The sequence below is a fragment of the Caretta caretta genome, chromosome 25 (assembly GCF_965140235.1).
Source record: "Caretta caretta isolate rCarCar2 chromosome 25, rCarCar1.hap1, whole genome shotgun sequence".
Taxonomy (NCBI): Eukaryota; Metazoa; Chordata; order Testudines; family Cheloniidae; genus Caretta; species Caretta caretta.
The window spans coordinates 16,662,620-16,688,647 of NC_134230.1; the positions used below are offsets into that span (position 1 = coordinate 16,662,620).

At 59.5% G+C, this 26,028-nt stretch overlaps 1 protein-coding gene across 1 annotated transcript; it reads left to right on the plus strand.

Annotated features, from left to right (window-relative positions):
• Positions 1-1,479: 1,479 nt before the first annotated feature.
• On the plus strand, positions 1,480-26,028 carry MAP1S (microtubule associated protein 1S). Its single transcript, XM_075123344.1, has 7 exons — positions 1,480-1,656; positions 9,702-9,803; positions 16,040-16,122; positions 16,531-16,671; positions 17,842-21,199; positions 22,158-22,375; positions 23,651-26,028. Exons 1-7 carry the CDS (start codon positions 1,503-1,505, stop codon positions 23,804-23,806), a joined length of 4,212 nt encoding a protein of 1,403 aa, XP_074979445.1. The 5' UTR covers positions 1,480-1,502; the 3' UTR covers positions 23,807-26,028.

Here is a 26,028-nt window from a genome sequence, read left to right on the forward strand (position 1 = left end):
TACTCTACGTGCTTGTACTTAAGTACTTTACATATTCTGTACTTAGTGCTTGTATTTCAATACATTCTAAAAGTACAGAAAGGATAACTTTCTTTTATCTTCGAGTACCTTTTCAAAATAGTTTTTGGAAACAATCACCTGCCTCCCCACTATCCCATATTCTGTTTGGCCCTTAGAACCTGGCTTGGGAGCTTCAGGCCCTGAGTTCTGGCTGCCAGGGCTTTTTTCTTGCTTGGTAGAAAATGTGAAGGCAGGACTTAGAAAACGGTTTCGGAATATTTTGGTCTGTGATACAGCTGTGACTAGCAGAAGTACAAAGTCATTTGTTGCTGCTTCCGTATCCCAGACATTTTTTAAGTTGCGTTGGCTGCAGAATCAAGATTAGAGAAAAAATGTAAAGGACCTGGGTTTTTTAATAAGGTCTGGATTGTTGTGAAAACCTACTGAAGCATAATGATCAAGCTACTGCATCCAAAGCTACCTAGCTGTAAGTAACAGAAAGGAAATTTATACATTTATTTACATTGGTAAGAGATTTTTTTCATTCTTATTCCGTGCTGCCTTGTGTAGATGAATAAAAAGTCATTGTTGCTCTTTTTCTTTCTCTTCCACTATGTGCTTTTATAGTTTACGTAGTTGTCCATATATTAACTAGACAATCGCAGGGAATACAGGAGCTGGAAATACTTGCACGTATACTTTTAAACACATAAATACTATCTCCACTGCATACTTGTACTCCTATGTACTTCTGTAATGCTGTACTTGGCATCTAGACTTAAGTGCTTTTTATCTGTACTTATGGCAACCCTGCGGGAGCAGCGCCGCTTCCTCCCCAGTTCCCAGCCCTGATACTCCTCCAAACTCCAGCCCTGATGCCCACCAGTCCCCAATGCCCCCCAGTCTCCATAAGTCCTGATGCCTCCCAGCCCCAAATGCCCCTTGATCTCCCAGTCCTGATACCACCAGCCCTGATGCCTCCCCAGCCCGGATGCCCCCACCTCCGATACCCCCAGGCCGGATGCCCCCAGGCCGGATGCCCCCACCTCCGATACCCCCAGCCCTGATGCCCCCAGGCCAGATACCCCCACCCCCAATACCCCCAGCCCCGATGCCCCCACCTCTGATACCCCCAGCCCTGATACCCCCAGGCCGGATGCCCCCCAGTGCTGATGCCCCATCCCCAATGTCCGAAACCCTGATACCCCCCCAACCCCAATACCCCCCAGGTCTCCCAAGCCCTGAAGCTCCCCAGCTCCCAATCTATGCTGCCCCCAGCCCCACCCCCTTTGGTCCCTGGTCTTTCCTCTCTGACACCTCCACCCCCATTGTCCCCTCCTAGTGCCCGGCCCCTTTAAGAGTCCCGCCCAGCCTGGCCCCTCTCCGTGCCCTCTGATTGGCCGGCGATGATATCAGCGGGGCGGGGCTTTCGCCGCGGCGACGTAAAAGCGGGGAGGGGCGGGGCCAGCCACCGCACGTCGTGCTGGAGCCCGGGCCGGAAGATGGCGGCGGCGGGAGCCGTGGAGCGCGCGAGCCGGGTCGGGGAGCCGCCGCCGCCGACCCGCGGGCCCCGCCGCTACTCGCTGCTGGTGATCGTGGGCGGCGGCTGCCACCGGCCCGGCCTGCTGGGCGCCGTGCTGGCCGCGCTGGAGAGAGGTGAGCAGCGCCCCGCCCGGGCCCGCGCAGCGCCGAGCACCCCCGGCCGGGCGCCGCTGCAGCCCCCAAGCAGCACGGGCCGAGGTGCCGCGGGCCCCATTCATTGTCCTGCTTGTACCCAATGCACCGCCCGCCCCCGCTTTCCCGGGGCTCCCCTTGCGCCGGTGCGCGCAGCTCCTGTGTCCAGGGCACCCCCCGCTTTCCCGGGGCTCCCCCATGCGCCAGGGTATAAGGCCGCACTCGTGCACCATGCAGCGTTCCTCTGCTGCTCTTGTCCGCGTTGGTGCCCCATGCCCTAATTCCGCAGGGGCTCTCCCCTGGGGTGCTGTTTTATGCGCTGGTGGGTGGCCCTGCTTCCCACCCCCCCTGGGCAGCGTGGCCCGGATCTTCCGCTTGTCCTGCTGCATTTTGTGCTGTTCTGTGTGCATTGATGCACTGGGGCAATTCCCCCTTTGCATTTGGTTTACGTACTTGCAAGGTGCAACACCCCCAGATGTAGCTATGCCCTGTGTGTGGGTGTAGCGCCCCTCGATTCATTGCAGCACCTCGTCTCCTTTCCTTTCTTGCTGAGTTGCATGGTTGGGGGGTGGGGGGGGCATTGATACTTCAGACTAGGTGGGGGATAGGTATGCAAAATCCAGTTGTGGTGGTCTAGTGCAGCCCTCCTCTTCCCCCCTTCTTGCCCCCCCAGATTATTGCTTATGTTTAAAGGGAATCTCTCCTATGGGGGGGCAGTTCATGGTGCTTTTAACATGGGTGGGGGTGATAGCAGGTCTGTCCCCAACTGTGTGAATTTCGCACGCTTTTATTGCTTAGTGCATATGTATAATTCCATCCCATTTCCCCCTCTAGACTTTCACCTCGGCACCCTATGCATGGAGGCCCGTGGTGCTGAGCATAGCAGCAACAGACAAAGGTTGGGGGTTGCTTTGTTAACGCTGAGATGGGCTGGGACCTGTTTTCAACTCAAGAAATTAGAGCGGGGCGGGGGAGTATCAGACATGATGGATGGGGCAGCTGGCCTGCACTGGGCCTCGGGAGCCGTCTGCCTGGAGAAGCTTGTCTGGCATCGGGAAGTGATCTGGAGCTCTGGTCTGTCGGGTGTGTTCTGCTATAGTGGGCCAGCATGGATTGAGGAAACTGCCAGCTGAAACTAGGAAGGGATGACTTGTAATTAAACCTGCTTCATGGCTTCCTCCAAGGACTTGCTGTGGATCTGCATTTACTGTTAACGAACCGGTGATTAAAACCTTCGCCTGGAACGGGATGTCAAGGAATTCCAGTCTTGGAACTGGCTGGCTGCTGGGGTTCTGCATTCTTAGCATGGCACTGGCATAAACTGTGTTAATGCTAGGTTTCAGAGTAGCAGCCATGTTAGTCTGTATTTGCAAAAAGAAAAGGAGGACTAGTGGCACCTTAGAGACTAACAAATCTGTTTGAACATAAGCTTTCGTGAGCTACAGCTCACTTCATCGGATGCATTATGCATTCCAATGAATGCATCCGATGAAGTGAGCTGTAGCTCACGAAAGCTTATGCTCAAATAAATTGGTTAGTCTCTAAGGTGCCACTAGTCCTCCTTTTCTTTTTGTATTAAATGCTGGAGACTTGAGGTGCTGGGAGCAGGGTAAGAGTTAGTGTCTCCTTCTGCGGAAGGTGCTTTCAAGGCCAGGAAGGGGGCACAAATTTGGAAGTGATCTTTAAAAAAATATATGTATCTACCATGCATGAACTGAGGAAGCAGCCTGAGAAGGCCAAAACAGTTATGTTGAGCAAGGTTTGTGCAACTCTGCATCTTTTTCCCCCCCATCGCTTCTAATGCCCTAATCTTGCACCATCTCCCTTTGGTTGGAAGGACCGTTCTACAGACTTGGGGGATGGTGGGGGAATGAATTGGTATTTTTCCTCATTTGTTGTCTTGGTGGCTCATGCGATGGGCAAGAGGCCTGCCTGCTAAGCCGGTTTGTAAATCACTACTCAGGAGCCTGCTTTCCAGGGACTCGACATGATGGGAGTGAAACAGGCTGCTTCTCTGTAATCCCCGCACAGGGGCCTGGGGTTTGTGTTTTGTTGCTGAACTGGGGTTAGAATTCCTGAAGCATTATGGCCGCAGGGATCAAACCCACTCTCCTGGGGTGGGGGAGAGGAGCCCAGTTGGCTAGTGTGACTGGCCAGCGTGGGACAGGAATGAACAGATGGCTGCTGTACAAGGGCGTCTGGTAGCTGGGGAGGCAGAGCGCAGAGACACGCAGAGACTGTTGCTGGCTTTTGGAACACCGCTTCTAACGCAGCTGATGGCTGTACGTGCCGCCTCTTACAGAACAGCCCGGGAAGGCGGCTGCGCTCACAGCCGGAGGGAATGCTCTTCTGTCTGGCTGAGGCCGGCGCGGCTGAGTCACTCCTGCAAGGTGCGTGCCTCCAGGGGAAGCAAGCGTGCACCTGTCTTAAGAGGTGAACGTCAAGGAACCTGTAATGTGGTGGGAACCTGAAGGCACGTCTTTGGTGCTGCCTTTAAAGACGCTCCTGACCCACCTCCGTTAACATCCCATATGAGGCAGGCATGTCCCAGCCAGACCTGCAGAGTGGCTCTGTCCTCCCCAGGGGCTGAGGAAGCTGTGAAGGGCTAGTGGGGGCGCATGGAGAGCCAAGACTGAACCCCAAAGCCTCAGGCAGTTATGTCTGCAAAGAAACCAACAGCATGTGATGTCTAAGGGAGCTTGAAGCAGCAGCTGAGGAGTGAGCTGCTCTGTGCATTTCACCTGGTGCTGACTCAAAGGGCCATGGATGCTTAAAAATGGATGCCTGTAAGGAAGGGGGCAGAAGTCTAATTGTGAAGATTTCCACCAGCCCTTTGGGGCAGGGAGCATGCAGCTATAAACCAAGGTTCATTGAACTCTCTGGGGAGGCTGCCCAAGGGGGAATATATATCTAAATATATATAGATGCAGTAAATGCAGATCCACAGTAAGCGGTTGGCTTCCTTTCCCTGAGGAGCCGCTTGGTGAGGGTCAGGAGTTCTGAGCTGTGGGATAAAGCTGTCTGTGGACAGCAGGGGGATCTGATCCTGGTGTCTTCGAGCTGACTCACCGTGAGTGTTCTAGAGCCAGTGACTGAAGGGAGTTGGGCTGTGACCCCTTCTGACCTTTCATTTTCAAACCTGAATTGGAGAAGGATGTTACTCAGCCGGGGCTGGGGGTCAGCTGGGGCGTCGGCATGTGTCACCGGTCCTGGCATCTAGGAAATGCGGCAAATGCCATAGATGCTCTGACTCTATGGGACTAATTAAGCCTATTCCAGAGCTTAATTATCCTTAGAGTTGAAGAGTCTTTCCTAATATCTAACCTACGTCTCCTTTGCTGCAGATGAAGCTCATTACTTCCCATCCTACCTTCAGTGGACGTGGCGCACAGTTGATCACCATCTTCTTTATAACAGCCCGTAGCTGTCTCCAGATATGTTATCAGGTCCCCCTTTGTCTGCGGGGCAGCCTACTGGGACCTAGTCTCCCCACCATGCTGCTCTGGGGGCCCTGGTCACCCTGCATCTGACCCACATCTCAGAACTGTCCAAATTGCCATGGGCTCTTCCCCTGCTGGTGTCCTGTCCCCTACCCGAGTGGGAGCAACAGGGTTCAAAAAAGAGCGAGATAAATGCATGGCGGATCAGTCCATCAATGGCTATTAGCCAAGCTTGGCAGGGATGGTGTCCCTAGCCTCTGTTGGCCAGAAACTGGGAGTGGGTGACTGGATGGATCACTTGATTCCCTGTTCTGTTCATTCCCTCTGGGACATCTGGCATTGGCCACTATCGGAAGACAGGCTACTGGGCTAGATGGACCTTTGGTCTGACCTAGTATGGTCGTAGTCATGTAATGGCAGATTCTCTCTCCCCCCCCCCCCCACCCTCCCCACCCCCCATGGCAGCCAGACCTGTCCTCACTCAGCAGTCATCCCAGTGGGTTCTGTTCACCACTGGAGGGGTGGGGGGGACTCTGCTTAGAGCAGGAGTCTGGGAGTTCGGACCCCTGGGCTGTATTGCTGGCTTTGCTAGGAACTGACCTTCACATCCCAAGTGCATGTCACTGGACATCCATGCCTCAGTTTCCCTTCAGTGTAATAGGGTTGATGATTTCACAGGAGACTATTTACAAGCCTCGAGACTCAGTTCCATGGACAAAAGTATCAGGGACGGGGTTGGGGGCAGACTCCGGATCTCTTCTCTGTTGCAAGCACGCTGATACCACGCCTAGCTAGCATAGTGTACTGTGCCGGTGGTCCAGCTGTCCCTCTTTTGGCCTGGCGGGCAGTCACCCAGTAGCTCTAATGCAAATGTAGGGGAAGCCTCTTAAGTTACTTAAAAGCCTGGGTGACACTATTAGCACTGGCTCTGTTCTTATCTGGCTTGCTGTGGATGTTGCTTTCCGTTTTCCAGGCCCCATGATGAGCTCAGCCTCCGGCTGACACACTGCCCTGTCATGCAGGCCTCTCTCCTGACACCAAACAGGAAGCGAGCCACGAAGGGATTGTAGTCAAGTGTTGTGTACAGCCGAGGTGGCGATAAGTTCCTGCCCCGTTGGGCTGTTGCTACAGTCTGTCAGGGGGGTTTCCTAGCATGTTGGTTGAGTTCACATAGCAGTAAAACACTCTCCCCATTGCGGTGTGAGTTTTGGGCCGGATGCTGCCCCAGCAAATTCTCCGCTTGGAATGGGTGGCCGAGGAGGCAGAATGCAATGCAGCTGGGTCATCCCCGGCTTGCGCAGGTCTCTGCAGCGTAGGCTCTCATTGAGAAAGGCAGGGCCGTCCTAGTATTGTGCCCCCAAGAGGCCTCTTCAGTCACAGGTGCTGAATGAGGCAGCCTGGCTCTGCTGCCTTGTGCAGATCAGAGCAGTTCCAGTAAGTCTCCGTGCAGTAAGGAGCTGGGGAGAAGATGGGCAGGTCGGATGGGTTGGTAAATGCTGAGCTGCAGAATAGCACAGAGCCCAGCTGTGTGGTGCCTGGCCTCCAGACTCTGCTTGAAGGAGGTGTGGGAGCCAGTTGCAGAGTGACCCTGCTTTGCAGCAGGATGTGACTTGAATTCGTTGCAAGAGACCCGTGTTAACCCAGTCAGTGTATGTGAGCAGGGACTAGTCAGCGACTCCAAATGCAGGTGAAGTGACAGCCATCGTCACTGAGCTTTACTTAGCCACAGCTGGTGCCGTGCCAGCTTCCCTAAACTGCCCTGCCAGCACACTGTAGCCCTGCTTGGCAAGGGGGGCTCCTGTTTGCTGGCAGAGACCAAGGGCTGAACAGGCCAAGGGTGCTGTGATGTGAACAGCTGTCCCTGGGGAGCTTGCCTGTGAGCAACTGAACTCCCATGGGGGCCACCAAACAGCGTCTGGTAATGACTGAGCCGCTACTCATCTGGGCCAGGGTTTGAACCCGTGACCCCCAGGAAGGAGACTGAGGGACCGTCACTCTGGAAGAAGGCCGCAAAACTGACTCCTAGCCTGGAACGCAGCTGGAGCTGGTTGGTCGGGCTGCATGGCATCTGGGCCGCCCTTGTTGCTCATGTCTCTAGTTCTGGGTTGTGAGGAAGAGTCGGTCTGGGAATCTCACTGGGGCAGCTGCAGATCAGGGGGCGAGAGGGGCCCTGGGCTGGACTAGAGGGGCGGTCCATGCAGACATGGAAAAGGCTGTGTCTTGTGCCAGCCAGCCTGGTAGTCTTGTGGCGGTGGGAGGGAAGGTAGAAGTGCCTTTGCTCACTACCTCTTTTCTGCCAGACAGGTTCTGCAGAGAGGCTGGAGGCAAAAGCTCCCGCAGGCACAGGCCGTGCAGCTGCCTTGTGGACTGGGACTGCAGCAGTCTGGGGGGCCATGCGTGATTGGGCAATTCCTCCTCTGTCAGCTGCAGCACGGCAGCGTCCGACTCCCTCACTTACTGAGGGGAGCGGCTCAGACCCTCACCAGAGCGACTGGACTCCTGTTTGAGGCCTGGGTTCTCAGGACGCTGAGGCAGGGTCGGGTGGCACAGCACTGGCCTGTTGGGTCCAACCTGCCTTAGGCTGAATGTCCCAGGAGTCGGGATCCCGGCTGGAATCTCCATGTTCCTTGCTGCTGAGCATCGACACAGCCCCGTTACACCAGGACAGCCTTAGTAGCTGTTGCTCCAAAGGCCAGGCTTGCTGGGTTGCCCGTTGCTGGACACAAGTCCCTTCTCTCTCTGGCAAGGGTTCAGGGCAGCACTTGACTCGACGCTCCCTCGATTGGCACGGGGGGGCTCCTGCTACCTTTGCTCTGCGCTGACCTTTCCCTCGTGAGGCTGGGAGCGGCTCTCACTAGCCCGGCCCCTGTGGATATCTGCTGGCACTTTGCCCTTTCACTAGCCAAGTGGCAGAGGGAAATGGCCTGTTGTTGCCAGAGCCGGAAGCCTATTCCTCCCCTGTGGCTGTTCGTAGGCCCCCAGACTTGTCTGTCCCAGGACACACCCTGCCAGGCAAGAGGGAGGATGAGGAACCTGAGGGGCTTCCAGCAATGGGGGCCAGTGGCAGCAGCTTGTGCCCTGGGCTGGGGCAGCTGTGCGGAGCTGTCAGGGCGCCCGGATCATGCCGCATTTTATTGAAGGAACTCTCTGGTCTCCTAAAAGCTGCTCATGTTTATAGGCGACGCCTGCAGGGCTGGACACTAGCCAGGCGAGTTGTGGGCCCTGCCTGGGAACGCTTATGCTTGCCTGTGGGATTGAGGGCGGGGGGAGGTCAGCACAAGCCTTTAGTGCCACTCACTCTGATCAGCCCTTGGGAGCAGGCCTAGCACAGGGGCTGCGGCTTCTAGTCACTTTCTCTCTCCCTCCCGCTCTTGCAGAAGTGACGGCAAGTGCGTCGTATTGCACAGCGTGTGTCTGCATAACCCCTTCCCCTCCCCGCATGGCGGTGGGGAGGGCTCTGTGTGCACGGCAGGGTTGTTCTATTGCGTGCGCTGTAACCTGGCCATCCGCTCTGTCCCCGAGCGGGGAGTAGCACCTGCCTTGGCTGCGAGCGGCTTGTGTGACCCTGAGGGCTTACAGTGCAGGGTCACATGCTCTTCCCTCCGGTCCATTTTGTGTATTCCCTGTAACTTGCCATGAGGGGCCAGCGAGCCCTGGGCAGAGCTCCCATCCCTGCTCCTCGGGCTGCTAGCTGAGTAGGGCACCATTCCCCCGGCGTGGGGCACGAAGGTCCCTGTAAGGCGGCAGGATTCTCTCCGGATGGGGCTGGGTGCGGCATGCCCTTTTGGCGGAGGCTGTCGCAGGGGCCTGCGGCTGCTTTTCAGCCCTTTCTGCCTGATCCGGATTGTTCCGCAAGACAGTGCTGTGCCAGGGATTAAAGACCCTGGCAGGGGGGCTTGGTTCCCCCGGCTTACCTGGCTGGTAACTGATCCTCCCCCCACATGCAAGAGGAGAGCAAGAGCAGACCCACTGCTAGGTGGCTCCCTGCTGACCCATTCCCCCCTCAGCATATTCCTCATCTGGGGCAGTTCTGCTGGTCCTGGTTCCCCTTCCGTGGCTTGTCCTGGCCTTGCAGCTGCCTGGGCAAAGGGGGCCCTATAGGGGCCTGCTCCGGGTGCTGGGAAAGCTCTTCCTTAAATGGCTCAGTAGGAGATGGCTGGGGGCTGACCCATTTGATAGCCCAGGATGTCCCGTAGGTCCTGCCTTCTCCCCAGGACTCGCTGCCCGTGCTGCTGGAGAGGAATCTGCCCTGCCAGCTAGGCATGTCCTCTCCCTGTCCCCTGTAGCCAAGTTCGCGCAGGGTCCCCAGTGCTTGCATTCCCCAGGGGTGAAGCCCTCAGAGCAGACCGATTGCTCACCCCGTGCCAAGGCAGCTGGCCTCGTTCCACGGGTGGGCAGGGAGGCAGAAGCCACTGCGGGTGAAGTTGTTTGCCCAGCGGGGCTAGTGTCACAGCCAAGATCAGCCCCTGGGAATCCCAGCGGTGGCTGGTCTCCGTGAGCCTTGTGCCTCTCCTGGCAGCGTTGGGGTGGGGTGGGCTCTGCACCCCTTTGAGAACTGTGGGTGCTGATTGTTCTTTCTCCCCCCAGGGATCCGCTGCTGGGACATCGACCTCGCCTCCTGCAACCTGGACGAGCAGCTGAAGCTGTTTGTGTCCCGGCACTCGGCCACTTTCTCCAGCATCGTGAAAGGTAAGGGCGATTTGCCAGGCCTCTCCTGTCTCCACCTTCCCAGCTGTGCAGTCCCCGAGGGGGCTGTGAGGGGCCCAGCCCTCTGCCGGGAACAGCAGCCCAGCTGTAGTGGGCTTGGCACCTTGCTGGAGATGGCCCCCTGTCTGCACGTTGCTGCTTTCAGATGGGTACTCCGCAGTGTGAATTTCCAGGGACTGTCCTGTCCCTGCACCCTGCGAATTCACTCATCCCTGGAGTATTTAAAGGAGCTCTCCAGGCTGCTTGGCCCAGAACTCGCCCTGCTCTGGTGTCGGGGGGAATCTCTTGCAAACCCAACTGACTGTCTGAATGTTGCTGGAGTGAGGCAGCAGCTCTGCTCCGAGCGGGCCCTGCCGTGAGCTGGGGGTGGGTTTCACAAACACACCCACCCTGCTGTGGAAGCAGCACTGGAAATAACCTGTCTGGGGTACTCCAGTGCCCCCCAGTATCTGAGCATCTCAACTCCTGACTGCTCCCTGTGAGGCAGGGGGTGCATAGGGCTGGTCCCCTTTGCTCCGGTTTCTGGGGGGCTGCGGTGGGAGGGCAGGGTTGTATGACACTTGGATCCATGCTGGCTATGCCCACCAGGAGCAGATGGCAACGTGTGCCCGGACACATCCAGCAGCAGATGCAGCGTCTGGGAGCTTGTGTTCTGCTCGGCATCAGCAGAAACCTCACGTGACCCATTCCACGCATGCCCGGCCTGGATCTGGGTGTTTAATTCGTGTTGCAATCTGTATCTCTGGCCAGGCTGCCCAGGGAGTTGGAAATAGACACGGAGGCAGTGCAGTCCTTCCTGCTGTGTGGGGAGGGGTCGCTCCGGGGGCTGCCTGTCGGCTGCAGACCCGGACCTTGCCCTCTCCTGATGGTGTTTTGCTGGGTTGGGCAAACATTTAGCCAGGGCTACAAAGCTGCTTTTGTGCAGAGTTGCTTGCGTGTGCTCTCCCTCAGCTGATGCCTCTGTCCTGGCCCCTCCAAGCAGACAAATGCGCTCATTCTTCCTGGGGAGCTGCTCGCAGAGGGGTTCCCGGGCTGGGAGGATGGGCCGGCGGCCCTCTCCACGCACCTTCCAGTGAGGCCTTGTCACACCCAGGCTGGCTTCTGGCTGCGCTGCCCCACCGCCTTCAGCTGCAGTGCCTAGACTCGAGCCGGCCCTCCCCGATCGAGGAACGGGCTTGTTCCGTCTACCTCGCTCGCAGTGGGACGTCTTGACTCCAAGTCAAAACCATGCTGTAGCAAGATACTCCCCTGCTCATCTTGTAGGGGGGGAACCGCTGGTTCACCACATCTGTGCCTAGACACAAGTGTTGGGGGGATCCCTGCTGCTCCACTGTGGGGTTAATCCACTTTGGTACTGCTTCCCCTATGCCCTTCTCTAAGGCATCCACGGAAGGGAGCTTCTTGCATGAGGGTCTGAGCTCCCTGTTGCTTGTCAGGCGTAGCTGGGTCCTGCGGACTATCCCCTTTCCGGGGGGCTGAAGAGCTCGAGGACCCCAATGGGTGGAGCAGGACTTTGGCCTGGCTGTGCTTTCCTAGCATAACCCCTGCAGGCTGGCTGAGGTGAAGCCAGACCTTGTGCTCCGGAGCGGGGAGAAGCGTGGCTGTTGCCGGGGGTGCTAGGTGCTGTACAGACGGAACAGCGCCCCTTCCCCAAGGAGATTAAAGAGCCTCCCGTGCTGGTAGCATCCCTCTCCTGTGGCACAGGGAGAGCAGAGGCACTGGTTGGGCTGGGTTCAAACAATGTGGGCACCAGCTAGTGCTGCTGCTATGGGTAAAACCCTCCCCCAGCCTCGGCTACCAATGGGGCGCCAGAGAGAGAGAGACCAGCACGTACACTGCCGTGTTCCACGCGTCCAGCCTGGGGAGAGCCTAGGGCTGCTCCATCAGTACTATTGTCCCCACCGCCCCGGGCTGCTGCTGGGGCTGGACGCGTGTCTGATCCCTGGTCCTGTGAATTCCCGCGCCGGGGAACAGGCCGGCTCTGTGCAGCTAGTTGCTGAGCTGCTGGCTCCGGCCTGGTGTCGGGGCTCATCTGTTGCCTTGTGATCTACTTGGGCTGTGGCACATGCTCCGGTTGGGAGGTGGGGTGAGCTGAGACCCGTGCAGCTGCTGGCTGGGAGGGGAAAGGGGCTGGGGCAGCTGCCAGGAGATCCCTGGCTCTGCTCCCTGCTGGTGTGGCTGTCTCGTGACCGCGGCGCAGGGAGAGGTGGCTCGTGGGCTAGCGCTGTGTGGCGTCGTTCCCTCGCTGTCGGTCTTGGAAGAGCCGCTGATCCTGTCCGAGGGGCTGGGCCGTGCACAGGGGTCCCGACAGCCTGCAGCCCAGCACAGGGTCTCCTTGCCGGAACTAGTGTGCTGAGGGTTTTACGGGCCTCTCTGCAGAAGTGACTGGCCATGGGAGAGTAGAAATGCCTTCGTTCCTGACCAGCTCAGGCTGCCGTGCGTGTAACGGAGCTGGGCTGCGAATGCAGGCACCTGCATAGAGCCCTTCCTCGGGCTCGTCTCTGGCAGCGGCTGGCCCTGGATGCATTTGAGGAAGGTGGAAGAAATACCCTTGTGGGCTGGTGTCCCACATCCGCCTGTGTCTGGCTTGCTCAAGATCTAAGGGGCTGGCTTACACCCCAAAGCCGTGAGCTTAAAATCCCTTCTGGGTGCCCTGGCCGTGAAATGGGCTCCCTGCAGCCAGCGCTGCACTCGCCTTGCTCTCCCTCCTGCCCAGGTGTCTCCGGCGGGCTCCTCCAGTCTGGCCAGACCAGCCTCCCCGGGTACTTCCTTTACGGTTCGTTTGTTTGCTCTTCCAAACGAGCTCTCTGGAAACTAGGGCGGCTGCACTCAGAGGCCCCTTCTGTGCACGGGGCTGAGTGGCTCGGGGGCTTGGTAACCAGATAGGGAGCCGCTGACCCCCCCGGCTGCTGGTTCAGAGGCAGCACTGACCAGCAGTAACGGAATCGCTGCTTGCCAGCAGCTGCTCGGTGGCCCTGTGACATGGGCGTGGCAAGGGGTGTCCCATTTCCAGTCCAGGTGCTCGATCAGCCTTTGCTCTGGGGGAGGCCAAGGGTGGAAGGGACTATGGACCACTCCGGGGGGGCTGCAGCTTCCAGCCCAGCTCAGGTGCTCAGGCCTGGACTGAACCGTTTTTGTTCTGATTTAACTGTGGGTTGGGTTGGGAGGGGACGTCTCTAAATGGACAGTGGCCCCTGTTACAACGGGATGGTGCTGTAAAGGTGCCACGTGCCAGGAAGGTTTAAGACCATTCCTGTGTGGGAATAGCTAGCAGGGTGTGAAATGCCTTCACTCTGATACAGCTGCGTCGGCACTGGGAGGTTGGTCTGATCTAATGATACTGGGCTGGCTTAAATGGGTCCAGCTTTCTCGTGTCTGAGCCCCTCAGCCCATCCCCCACCCTTGTGAGGCAGGGAAATCCTCACTCCCCGCCCGGTTGTACAGATGGGGAAACTGAGTCAGTGACTTGCCCAGGGTCAGTTTCTGGCAGTGCAGGGAATTGAACGTGGGTTTGAGTCCCAGGCCAGCCCTTAGCGACTCAGCTCCCCCGTGCTGTGGAGTACAGGCCTCCAGACCCCAAGGCACTCAGCCCAGCAGCCAGCTGGCTCAGGGAGGCAGAATTTAACCCCCGACAGGCCTGTGCTTGGCAGGCTTGTGAATTCTCTTCGTTCCTGGGACTGAGCTGTAGTAAACCACTCAGCTCACTGGCACCAACACCCTGAGGTGCCCTGTGGCCTAATTGTGCCTCGGATCTTCCTGCCCCCCAGACCATAAATTGGCCTTCGTGGGCCTGGAGCCCCATGAGCTGGGGCATGCAGAGCAGATTGTTAGCAGCCCAATGGAACCACTTCCCTCCATGCTCTGGGATTACGCTGCACATGTGGAGTTAAAGCCAATTCGGTTCCCTTCCTGGGGCACTAAACCCGTTGAGCCTCCAGCCCAGTTCACTAGGGGGCTGGGCTTCCTGGTTGTTTTCCTTTCCTCCACACTGAGCTGTTTCTCTGCCCCATTGCTGCCCTCTAGTGAAGGGCAGTGCAGCTGTCTGCATTAGATGCCATTTGCATGGTGCCCGACTGCATGCCCGGGGGCACAGAGCTTGGGTCTCTGGCTTATTGGGAGTCTCTGCTCCGGTTGGGAGGTCGGGTGAGCTGAGACCCATGCAACTGCTGGCTGGGAGGGGCTTAGAAGCGGTACTCGGTGGTCCCTGGACACGCATTGCTCCATGCCCCAGCTCTACCCTTGGGAAGGAAAATGGGGCTGGGGGAGCAGTTTGTGCTGCCTTGGACCACCCCCCACAACCCCAGAAAATAAAGGTGGAGTCTGCCCCCCCAATGCCTGCAGGGAGGAGGTGGTGGTGCGCTGATGGCCTCCGGAAGGCAGCTTCTGTCCGCTTGGCCTTCCTGAGCTGGGGCCGCATCGTCCGGGCACAGAGCAGGAAATGCCAGTGGTCATAACGCTGCCCTCCAGCTGGGGCTGCAAGGGGCCAGCCCCGTGTGGGCCCGGGTCTCTGCTGGCCCATGACCTTCCTCGTGGAGGGGAGAATCACTCAGGTGTGCCTAGGGAGAGGGTGCCTAGGGAGAGGGCTCCCAGGGTGTGTTCCCAACCCTGCAGTGGACTGGCAGGGCCAAGTCATCTAGCTGCTCTGGGCCTGGCCTATCTTCTGGTGGGGGGGCCAGTGGGGGAAGGGAGGCTGAAGTGGCCGCTATGGTCAATCATGCAGGGGGTCTGTGTGGTTCCCAGCTCTCCTGCTGATGCCTGGGTGACCTGGCCAGTCACTTCCCCTCCACGGGCCCTGCTCAATCAGTAAGATGTGCGTTCTTTCTGCTTTCCATTTAAGCTCTTCAGGCCAGGGCCTCCCTCTCCCCATCTGTGGACCCCCAGGGCCTTGAGAGTAATGGGGGCAAGGGGCCGAGGTACCCATGGGGCCTTGGCAGAGCCGGCCACTTAGCAAGGCTGCTACGTTTCCCATTCCAGCCAGAGTGGTAAGGGAGCCCAGAGGGTTGTGTTCGTAGCTTAAAAACAATCCCTGTCCGGCTCCTGTGCTGTTGCCATATCGGGAGCAGAGCACAGGGGTGGGGGGTCCCTCGTGGGCTGAGTCAGCCCCTCCGCTTCCTTCCTTCCCCCCCGCAGTGGGAAGGAAGTGTGTGTGTGGGGGGGAGGGGAGTCTCATCCTTCGACTCAGCAGATCTGCTGGCCTCTTGTGGCATCCGGGCTCACAGCTCTGCTTTCCGGCCAGTGGGGTCCTGCAGCGGCCGTGCCTCCAGCCTTGAACTCCTGCCTCAGCCTGGCTGAAAGGGGTGGGGGAGGCTGGGAAGGGGGCATGCAGCAGCGGGGTCTGTGTGTGGGCCTGTGTCCCCTGCCTGGGGAGGCTGCCTGCTGCCAGAATGACTGGTCTTGCCTGGGGATGGCCAGAGCTTGTGCTGGGCAAACTCCGTCGTAGCTGGGTTCTGCAGTAGCTGCCGGCGCGCCAATCCCGTCCGGCACCTCTAGCTTTAGCTGGGATTGTGGTGTGTTCCGTCAGGAACTACGGGTACCCCTTTCTCTCGTACTCGCCCACCGCCCTTCCAGGGCCTGCCTTGGATCGCCCTGCTTCCTGGGTGGAGAAACTGTGGCACAGACTTGGCACCTTGCTTCAAGCTACTCAGAGCCTGTGGCAGAGCCAGGGACCCAGATCTCTTGGCTCCAGGGCCTTAGCCCCAAGACTGGCCTTCCTCTGCCCCTCCCTGCGCCCTGCCTGACAGCTGTCTCTGCACTGCACTGCCTGACAGCTGTCTCCTTAGCCAGCCTTGTCTACTGTCCGGCACAGACATCTCCCTGAAACGCCACCCGGGTGTGCTCTCCATGCCCAGGGTCCCAGAGGTGCTGGGGGGCAGTGCTGCGGCATTGCAGAGGGGAGCGGTGGTCCAGAAGGCAGGTGAACTGTGCATGCTCTGAACAGCCTCCTGGGTCAGCCAAGAGCTGCCTGGGGTTCCCTGCTCTGGGACGGGTTGCATACGTTGGGGCAGACCATGCCAGCTGAGTGCTGCATGGTATGCTGCCAGGCTCCTATCTGGAGGCTCCTTGCTGCCCGGCCTCTCGCCATTCCATGAGTTCGTTGTGCCCTGGGCAGCCACCCTCTGTGCAGCTCTCGGGCCAGCCTGGCCCTTCCCTGGAGGGAGTGGGGGCCAAAACCTGGAGGGGAGCTGGTCTCAACGCCGAGGCCTCTTGTTCCTGGGCAGGTCAGCGGACCCTCCACCACCGGGGAGATGTCCTGGAGACACTGGTGCTGCTCAACCCTTCGGATAAGTCCCTGTGCGATGAGGTGAGCAGGTGGGCAGGGAACTGGGTTCCAATGGGGCCCTTACCATCTCGGGGGGGGGGGGGGGGGGCAAGGAGGTGCCAGGCCACTGGCCACAAGAGCACCCTGCAGGAGTGTAGGGGTTGCATTCCCCTCCATGATCTTCTCACGTCCTGTCCTCCTCCTTCCCACTCCATCAGGCCAGGCGCCTGCTCCCTCCCCAGCCCAAACACCTCCCCCGCAGATACCTCCTCCCCCGCCCCCCCCCCCCCCCCCCCCCCGGGGCTTGGTCTCTGCTCCATTGTGTGGCAGCAAAGATCCCCTAGAGCTGGTGTAGGCCGGTGTGCCTGGGTGGCGGGCCCGAGCGCGGTAGGGGTGGGTGGGGACAGCTGAACTCAACCATTCTCACTCCCCCGAGCCCTCGGTCCCCAGCTGCGGAACCTGATCACGGACGTGTCCCAGCACAAGCTGCTGGTGTTCACCGGGCCCTGCGTGGAGCAGACCGGGGAGCTGATGCTGCAGACAGGCTGCTTCTCTCTGCGGGACTTCATCCAGATCTTCACGGACAAAGAGGTGTGTCCTGGCACCGTGCCCGTGATCCGTCCCTTGGTGGCTAACCCTCGTGGCCGTGAGCTCTGGGCCAGGAAACACCTTCCTTCAGGCAGCTCTGATTCCTAATGGGGCTGGGGGAGAGGCCTGGGTAATCCCGTTACTGTCTGATGCGGAGACATGTGTGTCTCTCTCTCCCGGCTCAGGGCTCGTGTGCCTTTCCACCTCTGGCTGCAGGAGGAAACATTGCAGAACCTTGACATGGCTGCTGGCAGTGAAGGTGACTCCATTGTGGGCCCCTCTGGACCCTAGTCACTTTTTTCTCACTAGCCCCATGGATCCTGAGCCCCAGCTGGAGTGGCTGTAAACTGGCTGAATGTGCAGCTCCAGGCACCAGCAGCGAAGCCCTGTGGGAAGGGCGTGGGGCTGGCGGAGTCCCACTCTCTAGTGGTGCTGATGGAGCTGGGCTGTTGCTCAGTGCTGCATCCAGAACTGTCCATATGAGGCCTCTTCATCCCCACCACCTAGCAGGCGTAGCAGCAGGTTCAGTCTTGCTGGAAGTCTGGCAGCCTCAGGTCCCCTTGCTGTGTGTGGCCAAGGCTTTGCTTCTCCAGCAGCCCTGGAACTGCTCCCCATCCCAGGCCCACGCTTCTGTGCAAACGTGGCCTTGCTCGGCAGTAGCATCTCTCCTTCCCCAGCAGGGAGCGCGCTCTGAATCACACCAGCAGCCAGGGCTGCTCAATTAGGAAGTGCAGGGGTGGGAATTGGAGGATCGGGTGCAGGGTAGGTGGGCTGCTGCCCTCTGCGCTCGTGGGGCATGTTCCCAGGATGCAAAGGGAAGAGTCTGGGCTCGCAGTGATGATCGCCCCCATGCACAATCATCTGATAGCACAGACCACAGGGGAAATGATGCTGAGCTGAGTGACACTGCGGTGTCACGGCCAAGCCTGCTATGGGATGGCCTTCCCCGTATTGGTGAAGGAGGGCAGGGTGGGGCTGTCTAGTGGCTGCCGACTGGCCTCACCCCTCTTGGAACTCGTGTCTCAGTCCGGGTCGGAGGTGGCGTGTCTGTCTAACCCCTGGGATGGCCAGGCTGGAGCTCTGGATCGGCTGACAAGGGATGACTCAGCAGCCTGTCGCTTTACACTGAACTCAGCCAGGTGCTGGCGTTGACCATGGGTTCTCTCTCTCTAGGTTGGGGAGATACTGAGCTCTGCAGATCCTTCGGCCAAGGCCAGCCTGACAGTCAGCTGCCCTGACTTTGGGGAGTGGCAGGACTCCAGCCTGGAGCAGTACAACCTCCAGGACTTCATTGAGCTGCGGATCAACCCAGGCTGCATGTTGCCGGAGATGGAGGGGCTGCAGGAGTTTGTGGAATACCTCTCGGAGTCCCTGGAGCCACAGTCCCCCTTTGACCTGCTGGAGCCCCCGACCATGGTGGGCTTCCTGAAGCTCTCCAAGCCGTGCTGCTACGTCTTCCCCGGCGGGAGGGGGGACACAGCCTTCTTTGCTGTCAACGGGTTCAACGTCCTGGTGAACGGGGGCTCCAACCCCAAATCCTCCTTCTGGAAGCTGGTGCGCCACCTGGACCGGATTGACTCCATCCTGGTGACGCACATCGGCACGGACAGCCTGCCGGGGGTCAACAGCCTGCTGCAGAGGAAGGTCGCTGAGCTAGAGGAGGACCCCTCCTCACAGGGCTCCCAGAGTAACGGGGACTGGGTGAAGAACCTCATCTCCCCCGAGCTGGGCGTCATGTTCCTCAATGCGTCCGAGAAGCTGAAGGGTATTGAGGGAAACTCTAGGGTGCTGAAGAGCTGTGATGAAGCCAGCCTGACTCTACGCTACCTGGAGAAGCTGGGGATCAGGCCCAACCCACTCTGCAGGGACAGCGGCCCCAAGGTGGGGCCCACGGTGCTGTTCCAAAAGATGGGTGTTGGCAGACTGGACATGTACGTGCTGAACCCGGTGCGGGGCAGCAAGGAGCTGGAGTTCCTGCTGCAGCACTGGTCCGGCAACGGCCACCCCAGTGAGCAGGAGCTGCCCTTGCAGTGCCTGACCTCCATCTGCGCCCTGCTGGTCTGGCATCCCGCCAGCCCTTTGGAGAAGATCATCCGGGTCCTGTTCCCAGGCTGCACCCCGCAGGGCAGGATCCTGGAGGGGCTGGAGAAGGTGAAGCACCTGGAGTTTTTGAAACACCCGGTGGTCACTGAGAAGGACTTGAAGGCGCTGGCTGCTCCCCGTCCCGAGAAGCAGCTCACGCCAAAGAGGGCAGAAAGCAAGGAGAGCCTCAAGTCGGCGTCCAAGGAGAGCCTCCGGTCTGCTTCCAGACTGAGCCTGGTGGAGGCTGGGCCCCCGGCTCTCAAGGAGAAAGCCCTCAAGTCAGAGAAGAGGGAGGTGAAGCCAGCGCCCAAGGAGAAGGCCAGAGGGCCGGGCGAGGTGGCCAAGGCAAGGCCAGAGGAGGAGAGAGCCGAGGAGCCCAGAGCCAAGCTCGACTCTTCAGCTGAGAAGCTCAAGCCGGATGTGAGGCTGAAGCTGAGCAAGGAGAAGGCCCTGCCCAAGAAAGAGTCCCTGCCCCAGGAGGTGAGGAAGGAGGAGAAGAGGCCTCTGAAGAAGGAAGATGGCGCCGAGGGGAAGGCGGATGGCAGGAAGGAGGTGAAGGCAGTGAAGAGGGAGGGGAAAGCTGAGCTGCTGCGGAAGGATGCCAAGGAGAGCAAGGCTGAGGGGAAGGCCGCAAAGCCGCCTGCCCGCAAGCCACCTGGGCTGGAGCCCCGCAAGCTGGCCCTCAGGACAGGGAGCCTTAAGAAATCCACTCTCAAGAAGGAGCCAGAGAAGCCCAAGGCCAAAGCGGCCAAGGAGGCAGGTGCAGCTGGCAAGAAGCCCCCGAGCCCTGAGGCTGGTGGGTCGGAAGGCTCCAAGTCACTGTCCCTGGAGGCCCTGACACAGGAGGCGGCATGGGCGGGCACCGAGGCCAGGCAGAAGGAGGAGTCAACAGACGAGGGGATCACCGCAGCGGAGAGTGAGCTGGAGCCGTCCCCGCTGGAGAACGGGGAGGCTGGGCAGTGTGGTGGCACTGAGGGCCCAGCTGGCTGTGCCGGGCTGGGGCCCATGGATTGCCAGGAGAACGGCCTTGACCCAGAAGAGCTGGACAGCCCCCAGGGGTTCCGGTACCTAGAGACTAGCCCGCTCAAGGCCATCTGGCCCCCTTCCCCCCTCGCCAAGACCCCCAAGAGCGACCACAGTGTGGACTTCGACCTGACGCCCACGGGGCTTCTCAACCACTGCCAGGAGGGCGCCGAGGACCCATGCGGCAGCTCCGAGGAGAAGACCCTGGAGATGATGTCCCCCTCCAGCTCGGGGCCGGCCAGTGCCAGGCACACCCCATTCCACCAGTCCCCAGTGGAGAACGCAGTCATGGTAGAGGAGCTGACGACGGGCCACAACGACAACAAACAGTTCAACTCCTGTCATTCCTCCCAGGAGAAGCAGGCGGGCTGCCTGTCCCTCAGCCCCTTCAAGGACGAGCTCCCTGACGTCTCGCCCACCATCACCACCCCCTCGCTGCCGGCTGAGGTGGGCTCCCCCCACTCCACCGAGGTGGATGAGTCGCTGTCGGTCTCCTTCGAGCAGGTGCTACCCCCGGTGAGCGAGTCGCCCCAAGAGGAGCTGAACCGGCCGCAGGCGGGCGGGCTGACCCCGGAGCCAGATGCCTCGGTGGGCAAAGGCAGCTTGTCCCTGCCCATCCAGCCCTGCCACCACGCCCAGCTGGGCAGCGACGGGGCGGACGGACTGCGCCGGCATGGGCGCCGTTCCGACTCCCCCCACGACGTGGACCTGTGCCTGGTATCGCCCTGCGAGTTTGAGCACCCCAAGTCAGAGCGCCCCCCCTCCCTCAACGTCAGCCCCCGGGACCTGTCCAATGACAGCGACCTCTCCCAGGAGCTGGCCAAGCCCCTGGCCCAGAGGAGAGGCCTGAGGAGCCAGGGCCGCCGGCTGCAGCCGCCGCACGCCGCGGAGACCCCCCCCACCTCTGGGAGCGAGTCCCTCCCCACGCTCTCAGACTCAGACATCCCTCCTGCCACCGACGACTGCCCCTCCATCACGGCCGATGGCGGGCTGGACTCAGATGAAGAGTCGGAGCACCTGGCCAGGGGCCCTGCCCGGGCCAGAGACCCTCCTCCTGGCCCCCTGAAAGACCCCTGCCCCCTTCCTGCCCAACCTGGCATCTGCATGGTGGATCCAGAGGCTGTGCCCTCAGAGCAGGCCTGCATGGGGAAGAAGGAGCCCGCTAGCAAGGTGAAGAGGACTCCCTCCCGCCTGGGCTCGGCCCCCATGTCCCAGAAAGCCGAAAACCCCAAACACTCGACCCTGGGCAGCAAGGCCAGAGGCGCCATGGGCTCAGCAGACAAGGTCAGGACGCTTCCCCCAGCCAAGGGCACCCCCATGGAGAAGGGCCCACGCCTCGTGGCCGGCGGGGACACCAGAGCATCGCTCAAGAGCCGCAGCGCTGGGGCCAGGCCGCTCTCGGGAGCCGGCAGATCATCTCCCGCAGGTAACTGCCGCGGTCACGCTGAATGGGGATGGGGCGTAGAGTCCAGCTGATCCCAGGCCAGGAGCAGAGCCTGTCACTCCCATGCTAACCCAGCCCCAGGCAGAGGGGACTGGCTGGCTCGGGGGGTGGAGGATATATGGGGCCTTGCAGCCCAAGGCAGTCACTGCGGGTGTGTGTTGGCCTGTGGGATGAGCTGCGTTGCTGTCGGTGCCCATGGCACCACCAGAGTTTGCATGTGCCAGGTGGGAGCTGCTCTTGCTCCGGGGGAGTGTGCCACAGACTGGGTGGCCATGCCCCAGATGTTGGCTCCTTCGGGGCTGAGTTGAGGCATGTGAGCACAGTAGTTTGGGGGGGGGGCTTGGCCTGGGCTGTCTGGATCCTGGGGAATCCTGCAGCGCGTAGGAACTAAAAGGCTGGTGTTCCTGCGTGCTGGTGAGCCCGAGTCCCACGTAACTCAGGGCCCAGATGTGTGGATTCCAGAAGAGCCTCTTGCAAAGCTTCTGGAGCCCCCCTGCTGCATTGCAGACCCAGGGAGCTAGTGACCCATTCCCTGCACAGCCAGGCTCAGCCAGATGCAGAGAGTGACCATCCCTAATAGCAAAGGGAGCGAGATGCTGGATTTAAAATCTAGTTAAAACTCCAGTAAAGAGACAGTGCTGGAAGTGCCCTAGCAGGTGTGGGTGTGCAAGAGAGAGCCTGGGATCCTGGATCGAATGTGTCAAGTGACTGGCCATTGTTGGGTGTCCCAATGGGAGATGCCTGGAAGGGCCAGACTGTGGGCTGGCGTTCAGCACTGGGCACAAATTGAGCCCTTCTGCGATGCCCGAAATCAAGGTTCCCAAAATCTCTGATCATGTTTCAATAGTGTGGCCCTTGTGCACCGGGCCGCCTGGCATTCCCTGCTGGAGCCCTGGCCCTGCCCCCTGTGTCTAAAAGGTCCCCCGTCTTGCAATTTCAGGCTCCAAGGCCCTTTCTCCCCCTGAGCCGCCAATCTACTTGGACCTGGCCTACATCCCTGGCTCCTGGAGCGCCAGGACGGTGGACGAGGAGTTCTTCCGACGGATCCGCTCCCTCTGCTACGTCATCAGCGGAGACGACCATGTCAAAGAGGGTGTCATGCGACCCATCCTGGATGCGCTGCTGGCGGGCAAACGTCACTGGGGGAGTGATGTCCAGGTGGGGCTTGGCAGGACAGCAGCAGGGGGCAGCGCTGAGCATGGCCAGGCAGGCTTGCGGGGGGGCCTGGTTGGGGTCTCGGGTGACCATATCCCTGCCCCATGCTCCAATCCCGAGCCCTCTGCTTGGGGGGAGTGTTTCTGCCTTGAGCGGGAGCCGGGACTGCTGCCCCACTGCATGGGCTGTGCCATCCAGCTGGCTGTGGATGCTGCTGGCCGCCTCCTCCCCTGGCAGAGTCCTGTGGGGAGAACCTGCTCCCCCTACTGGCCGGATCCAAGAAGTCCCCGGTGTGTATCGTTCGGGGCATCTGGCTCGGGCGGGGCGGGGGTTGCTGTGGGGGGTTGTAGCGGGAGGGGGGACTCAGCAGAGGCCACCAGGGAACTGGACTCTGGCCTGGTCTGAACAGCAGAGTTATGCCGGCGTAGCTGTGTCGGTGAGGAGTGGGGGGGGGGGGGGGGATCGCCCCCTGCCAGAACAGCTAATCCCGACAACCCCGCTGTGCAGAGGCACTCGGGTGGGGTGACCAGACAGGAAGTGTGAAAAATTGGGGTGGGGTGGGGGGGTAATAGGAGCCTATATAAGAAAAAGACCCCAAAAAAGGACTGTCCCTATGAAATCAGGACATCTGGTCACCCTACACTCGGGGCACAGCTGCATCTGTTGGCATGGCACGGCTCTGTGGGGGAGGTGGCGGTACCATGCCGGCGGAAAAGCTGTGGTCTTATGCGTGTCGACGTAGGGGGCTCGGCCACGTAGCCATGGCTTGGAGCAGGGGCAGCTGGGTTCTCCTGAGGCAGGAGGGGCCCTGACCTTTGAACTGTTAACTCTGTGACCTCACCTGGGGGGTAATCACTGGTGTGCCTCAGTGTCCCTGTTTGGCACAAGTGTTGGCGGCTGGGGCAGGGTGGCTTTGAGCTGGGGCAGAAGCAGCTGGAGACGTGGTGAGGCTGTTTGTGCCCATATTTTGAGGGAGGCAGAACCTCCCCTTGCTCCGGCCTCCGTCTGCCCCACCAGAGTGTTTAACACAGCAGTGCCCCGTCCCCAGTTGAGATCAGAGCCCCATGGGCCGGGTGCTGCGCAGACGCACTGCAAGGAGCTGGGGTCTGAAACAGACGGGACAAAGGGGGGGAGAGGGGAAACAGGCAGAGATGTGACATGCCCAGGGTCCCCCAGCAGGTAAGTGGCAGAAATAGAAGCCCTGGTGCCCTGGCTCCATCAGGGCCAGACCCACTAGACCTTGCTGCCTCCGAGTGACTCTCAAATTGGTCTCCTCAGGTGACCCTGATCCCAACCTTTGATTCGCTGGTGATGCACGAATGGTACCAGGAAACCCACGAGCGCCAGCAGGAGCTGGGCATCACAGTGCTGGGCAGCAACAGTACAGTGGCCATGCAGGACGAGACCTTCCCAGCATGCAAAGTGGAGTTCTGAAGGCGGCCCGCGTTAACCCTTTCTAGCCAGACTTGGAGCAGGTGCTTTGGACCTTGCAGAGGGGAGATCGCCCACAGTCATCGCACATCGCAACCCATTGGAAGGGGGGAGGGCTTGGCAAGGCCCTGTTGGCCATGGGTCATTGGGAAGAGGCACTGTAAGATTGGAATGAGCTCTGCATGGCCAGCTTCCTGCAAGATGGGAGGGAATTTCCCCTGGACTGGAAAGGGTTACACTGAGTGCTTGCCTCTCCTATCCTGTGCACCACAGACACTCACCGTCTGGTTATTGCATGCACACAGGCCCCAGCCTCTTGCTCTGTATCCCTACAGGGGGAGGGGGGGCTGGATCGTGGGTTGGCAGGGTCTGTAATCCCCACTGCTGGCAGAGGTGGGGAGCAGGTTCTGTGGCTGGGGGCCGAGGTGTGCTACAGGATAGCTGTTCCTTGCCTCTCTCCCCAGCCCAGCCACTGCCCCCACAGCCTCTGTGTCGGGACAGGCACGGCCCTCTTCTGTCCGCCCCAGTGATGGAAAGGGGACCAGTCTGCCCTCCCTGATGTCAAGCAGGTACCTTACACTGGTCAGGTGATGCAGCAATGGCCACCCCACTGCAGCATCGCCCCAGGGCTCCTATGGGCAGCCTGGACTGGGGCTCCAATCACTGGTAGCATCCAGTTGCTTCCCTGTTGTTTGGCAGCCAGTTGGAGTCTCATCCTCTGGCTGAGGGCACAAGTGAAACGAGTCTGCGAGTCATACACCCCAGTGATGCCCCTGACAGCATGACCATGTGCCAGGGAGGGGGGCTGCTATAGTGGTGGGGGGCTGTATCCCAGTTGACTGCCCTTCCCCCAGCTGCTATTAGTCTCCTTCTTGTGCCCCTCAAAACTAAAGTCCCAACTGTCCTGTTGCACCCACAGAGATGCCAGGTTCCCAGGTGGACACGATCTCTTGACCCAGATTAAGGGAGGTTTGAAGCTGAATTGGGGCTGGGGGGGGCTGGACTGGACTGATGCTTTCCTGCCTTCCAAAGCAGTGGAGCATGGAGTGGGTTCTCCCTGCATGGGGTGTGGAACTGTGACCCAACCCTGCTAGAGCATTCCCATGCCAGCCCAGTCTCCCTTGCCTGGTGGGGGTGGTTGGGCTGGCAACCCCAGCCCCACCCCATGGCGGACCTCAGAAGCCCTAATGTTGCTGTAAATGTTTTAAAGCCAAATTTCACGGGCCTTTTGAAAGTTCATGTTAAGTGTGATCGCTGGGAGCAGAGGGCCTGGGCGTGGGGGGTGTGAATGTCTCCCAGGGAGGAGGGGAATTGGAGTTGTCTTGTAACAGCCCCCCCTCCCCTTCTCCAATCTCTGTGTCAAAACTAACCAGGGATGCTCCTGACTTCAGCTAACATCCCCCTTCTGCAAACCCTGCCGCTCCTGTCTCCTGTACCCTGCGTCCCTGCTGCTGACCCCAGCAGTCTGCGTGGGCCAAGCAGATCTCAGGGGGCACCGCTAGGCATGAAACTTGTGGGGGGCCTGAATCCCCAGCCACGTTCTAGCTTCTCCACAGCTTTCGCATCTTTCTTTTTCTCTAACTCATCTTGAAGAGCAAGTTTGGGGAGAGAATGTGACACTAACCTGTTTTGTAAGTTTGCAACTTACCTTTTTTTGTAAATTTTTTTTTAAATGAAGAAAAACCAAAATCGCTACACACAGAAGGTTCTTATTTATCTGATTACCACTGTGAGGCACCAGTGCGTCCCCCCCGGGCGAGCTGCTGGGAAGGGGGGCTCTGCAGCTCCTTGCAGATTTCATCCCCTCTTGTATCCATGGCAGAAGGGTTTAATCCTGTTCTCAGTGCTCGCCTGGCTGGGCTTGGAGGCCTTTTTACATTTGATTGTATTGTACTATGTGTCTAGGAGATGTTTGGGGGGTGGGTGGGGAAAGGGGAATTGAATGTTTCACCTTTTAGTGCTTTATATATTTTCTTAGCTAGAAGATGTTTTTAAAGAGGGGGTGAGGGAAGGAGATCATGAGGTTGCCCCACCTTCTTATAGCTCAAAATGTGGGGGGCGGTAACCACCTGTTTCTCCACCCCTTTGTGACTTCTCCCAGGCCGGGGCAGGGGGTGGGTTTGCTAGAAGTTTTAGACACCGACACACGCCACGATGTTGCACACACGATGTTATGGTTTGGTAAATGTATTGAACAAGCATTAAAGAGACACTAGCCCAACAAA

Excerpts from the sequence above, each read along its gene's own strand:
- MAP1S (XM_075123344.1), top strand. The coding sequence starts at position 1,503 with ATGGCGGCGGCGGGAGCCGTGGAGCGCGCGAGCCGGGTCGGGGAGCCG. Across the intron at positions 1,657-9,701 it reads GCTGGCCGCGCTGGAGAGAG|GGATCCGCTGCTGGGACATC; the intron begins GTGAGCAGCGCC and ends TTCTCCCCCCAG. Across the intron at positions 16,123-16,530 it reads ATAAGTCCCTGTGCGATGAG|CTGCGGAACCTGATCACGGA; the intron begins GTGAGCAGGTGG and ends CTCGGTCCCCAG.